The sequence below is a fragment of the Olea europaea genome, unplaced genomic scaffold (assembly GCF_002742605.1).
Source record: "Olea europaea var. sylvestris unplaced genomic scaffold, O_europaea_v1 scaffold1316, whole genome shotgun sequence".
Taxonomy (NCBI): domain Eukaryota; kingdom Viridiplantae; phylum Streptophyta; class Magnoliopsida; order Lamiales; family Oleaceae; genus Olea; species Olea europaea.
Genome location: NW_019230635.1, coordinates 134,529 through 139,215, shown reverse-complemented (window position 1 = coordinate 139,215; position 4,687 = coordinate 134,529). Strand labels below are relative to the sequence as shown.

At 35.1% G+C, this 4,687-nt stretch overlaps 1 protein-coding gene across 1 annotated transcript; it reads left to right on the top strand.

Moving 5' to 3' along the window:
* Window positions 1–1,027: 1,027 nt before the first annotated feature.
* Window positions 1,028–4,225, top strand: LOC111374953 (beta-amyrin 28-oxidase-like). Its single transcript, XM_022997716.1, has 3 exons — window positions 1,028–2,040; window positions 3,498–3,685; window positions 3,790–4,225. The coding sequence occupies exons 1-3, from the start codon at window positions 1,089–1,091 to the stop codon at window positions 4,087–4,089; spliced, it is 1,440 nt and encodes a 479-aa protein (XP_022853484.1). The 5' UTR covers window positions 1,028–1,088; the 3' UTR covers window positions 4,090–4,225.
* The last annotated feature ends 462 nt before the right edge of the window (window positions 4,226–4,687 follow it).

Sequence of the window (4,687 nt, the reverse complement as noted above, 5' to 3'; positions counted from 1 at the left end):
AATGTGCTTATCGGCACCTAACCCTAAGATGTGGATCGTCCAAGGCACATTAGCATGGCCGTACTCTTCTTGTTTGAACCCCAGAACCAAAAACCTCCCTAGAGCTTGGTCATCCCAGATGAGCTAAGCTACGAGCCTATCTGTCGACAATAGGGAAGAGGTCTATCGATTCTCCATATTGTATAATGAATACTCATTAGGAGAGAACAAAAACAAGACTTGCTCCTGTGTCACCTTGCGTACTGGAGCCATCGAAATACATTTTCCATGGAGTTGTGGTGAGGATTCGTTCCCTGTTCTTGAGGTTGAGAAGACTCAAGCTCCACCCCCTTACTCACACTCACCTCATAGATATGGACATCATTCATACAACGATGTCCTTTTTGCATTTCAATTTGCATTACTTAGATACTTGTCCACGTACATTAATAACTAGGACCACTTTCACCCTAAAATTAAAATAAATAAATAAAAATCAATATCAACTTTCATTCGAAAGGTAAGAGCGACACGCAATGTACCAATCAAGCACAACGCAAAATAAATAGTTCCTATTATACTATATTGCGCACAAAATATGCACTTCATGTGGTTCAATGTCAATGCACCCATCCTTTAGAAGTCGCCGATTCGAACCCAACATGCGTGAAATTTAGAATAAGTTTTTCTAACATATACTATAAAATTATCAAATTGACAAAAGGAAACAAAATAGAATTTCAAAAGTCAGAAGATTTTAATACTGAACTTCTTGAAAAGATGTTCACAAATGAACATAGGATAAATATAATGTGAATACACAATATGCTGAATAATTCAATATGAACCTATTTAACATTAGAACTTTATGTGTTTTGAGGTAAATCAACTTTTATAATTCAAAGATGGCACAAATTGACCTAAATAATGCTTCAACCCCGACCCACCCCATCTTACTTTCCTTGGGAGCCCAAAATTTCCAGTCTTAAAGATAATTAATCACCTTTTCACAATGTTTACATGCCTATATATATGCCTAACTTCGATACCAAACTACCATCAGAACTCATTCAAAGTGCATTTGGCAACTTTGGCTAAGGCAACTAGAAATGGAGTTCTTCTATGTCTCTCTTCTTTGTCTCTTTGTCCTCTTGATATCCCTCTCCCTTCACTTCCTCTTCTACAAGAACAAGTCCGGCTTCTCCGGTCAGATACCACCCGGCAAGACGGGGTGGCCGGTGATTGGAGAAAGCCTCGAATTCCTTTCCAATGGGTGGAAGGGCCACCCTGAAAAGTTCATATTCGACCGCATAGCCAAGTATTCATCCTATGTCTTTAGGACTCATCTTTTTGGAGAACCGGCTGCTGTTTTCTGTGGTGCAAATGGAAACAAATTCTTGTTTTCCAATGAAAACAAGCTTGTCCAAGCATGGTGGCCTGCTTCTGTAGACAAAGTTTTCCCTTCTTCAAATCAAACTTCATCAAAAGAAGAGGCCGTCAAGATGAGAAAAATGCTTCCCACTTTCTTCAAACCCGAAGCCTTGCAACGATACGTCGGTATAATGGATCATATTGCACAAAGACACTTTTCCGATGGCTGGGATAACAAGAATGAAGTGGTTGTTTTCCCTCTTGCAAAGAGATACACTTTCTGGCTTGCTTGTCGTTTGTTTGTAAGCGTCGAAGATCCAGCCCATGTTGCTAAATTTGCTGATCCTTTCAATGAATTGGCTTCTGGTTTGATTTCAATCCCTATAGATTTGCCTGGAACGCCATTTCACAGGGCGATCAAGTCCTCAAACTTCATTAGAAAAGAACTTGTTTCGATAATTAAACAGCGAAAAATCGACTTGGCTGAAGGAAAGGCATCGCCAACACAAGATATATTATCACACATGCTTTTGACAAGTGATGAAAGTGGAAAATTCATGCATGAATTGGATATCGCTGATAAGATTTTAGGTTTGCTTGTTGGAGGCCATGACACTGCAAGCTCTGCATGCACTTTTGTAGTCAAATATTTGGCTGAATTGCCAGAAATTTATGAAGGAGTCTACCAGGGTAAGCCCCCTATACTTTTCTTCTGAATAATTTCCTTTGATAGTGAAGTTTTAATTCACGCTTAAAAAATTTCTGAACAAACATTCTGATAATTAAGTCAATAATGTCTTAAAAATAACAAAGAAAGTTGCAGAATTGAAAGTTATATGGAGTATGACAGCGTATTATATATAAATTGTCCATTATGAAACAAGCTCCACTAAATAGATGTGATCCCATGAATTGAGACGCATGTTATTATGACGACTTTATCTAGTTCCTGTTCGTATGAATTAAAATCAGATTTTTAGTAGATTTTGATAAAAGTTAATAAAACGTGTGGTTGAAAAGTTGTGAATCTCATAAAATATGTGATTAAAATTAATTGTTGATTTTGCCTTAAACTAAAATTTCTACCAAATAGGAATTTAGACTATTTTCGTCTGATTTGATAGTTCAATTAAATTCATCGTTATATCTTCATAGATCGGAGACGATAAATGTAAATCTAAGATAGTGGTAAGAATTTGATAGATTGAAGAATGTATTTTTTAAACTATACTAGAAATCCGAAATTATTTAATTTTCAGAAAACAGTATGGCGAGAAATACGAAGGAAAAAAAACATTATAATCTCTTTTTTTATAGTGAAGAATCTACAATGGTAAGTTTACACATTGAGGGTAACTGTAGTTGTGTGTACTTATTATTGTTTTTTGTTTCTTTTATTATTAATTTGAAGATAGAGATTAGGGTTTAATCAATATCAGCCTCGAAAGTACAATCTATTGGTTTATATATATGGCTACACAGGTGTGATCAGCCCAAAAAATAGAATTAAAATAACTAATGTCAGCTATCTCTTTGAATGAAATTGAACTTTGCAATTAGTAACTTTACAGTACACGTAGATGAGTCAAGTAGGCTGCTGACCTTTTCTGTATGGGTTAATAATATCTTCTGGTCTAAAAAATCTTTTTCTCTTTTTAAGATCCGTTCGGTAGTGATTATAAGAATTGATTTTTTAATCGTTAGAGAGAAAAGTGAATTCTACCTGTGGGCGAGGAAGTCAAAAGTGACGGCTAAAATAATAAAATAACGATAAAAAAATTAATTTTTTGAGGTAAAAAATTGCTATCAAACGAGGGCTAAATGAGTAACCAAATTGAATTATTTTAAGCGTGCAGAATTTTTTCACAAAATTATATTTTTAGTGAGTTTTGATAAAAACTGATAAATTGTGTAATTAAAAGTTGATAAAAATTGGAGATCTCACATAAGTGACATTGAAAATATATTTTAAAAAAGGGGACCAAATAAGAGCTAAAGAATTTTCGTGATATACTATGGTCTTTAAGTCAGTAAAAATAATTGAACATATATTTAACAGTTTATTATTTTAGCAAATAATTTTGTGCTATAAAAACTATTCTTTGTTATAAATAATCTAATTGCAAATTTGTTTGTTTTGTGAATAGAGCAAATGGAAATAGCTAAATCAAAAGCTCCTGGGGAATTACTGAACTGGGATGACATTCAGAAAATGAAATACTCTTGGAATGTGGCATGTGAAGTGCTAAGACTTGCCCCTCCCCTCCAAGGAGCCTTTAGAGAAGCCATTACTGATTTCATGTTCAACGGTTTCTCGATCCCTAAGGGATGGAAGGTAAAAAAAAAAAAAAAAACAACAAACACGAACACTACTAAAATATTATTTCATTCGAGCTATTATGTACATTCTAATCACTCGTCATTTTAATTACTACACAGTTATACTGGAGCGCAAACTCGACACATAGGAATTCCGAATTCTTCCCCGAACCCCTGAAATTTGATCCTTCAAGATTCGAAGGAAGTGGACCGGCTCCTTACACATTCGTTCCATTTGGTGGAGGGCCTAGAATGTGCCCTGGAAAAGAGTATGCTCGGCTCGAAATTCTTGTTTTCATGCACCATCTTGTGAAAAGGTTCAAATGGGAGAAATTGATTCCAGATGAGAAGATTGTTGTTGATCCAATGCCGATTCCTGCTAAGGGTCTTCCTATTCGTCTTTATCCCCATAATGCTTAAGACTTCTATATATATATATAATTATATATATAACTGAAAGTGTGATCAATTTGGCCCTTTTGTAAAGTTATCTAGTTTTATTTATATAAGCAGAATGCAATCTGTGCATCATTTCTGTATTGTTTTCTTGTTTCAATCTTTTGTGTTACTTAATGAAAGTGAAGAAAATGGAGAATAAATATTCTGTGCATCATCAGTGCATTTTTTTATTATTATTTTTTTATACGGGGGAACTCGCAGCCGCTACCCTTTGGGTACGCAATGGATAAACTCTCGGGCTGATGCAATAGCCTGCAAACCACGCAAGCCAAGTAAACCACACTAGACAAGTCCGGTACGACAAACTCGATAGAGAAAAAATTGGTAGGGAGAATCGAACTCGTGACCAAAAACTTTCGTACTCACTTACTCCACCAACTCGTCATCCGATGAGGGGCAATGTTTTCTTTCTTTTGTTTGTTTCCATATCACGTTATGTTTATTATTGTAAATGAATTGCGATAAAACTTTAACTGGATATATTTTTCCAGATCCAGTATCTGATTGATTGAACAACTCTCAAAAGTCAATTGGTTGATCAAAGTTGACTGAAGGCTAT

Excerpts from the sequence above, each read along its gene's own strand:
- LOC111374953 (XM_022997716.1), top strand. The coding sequence starts at position 1,089 with ATGGAGTTCTTCTATGTCTCTCTTCTTTGTCTCTTTGTCCTCTTGATA. Across the intron at positions 2,041-3,497 it reads TTATGAAGGAGTCTACCAGG|AGCAAATGGAAATAGCTAAA; the intron begins GTAAGCCCCCTA and ends TTTTGTGAATAG. Across the intron at positions 3,686-3,789 it reads CGATCCCTAAGGGATGGAAG|TTATACTGGAGCGCAAACTC; the intron begins GTAAAAAAAAAA and ends ATTACTACACAG.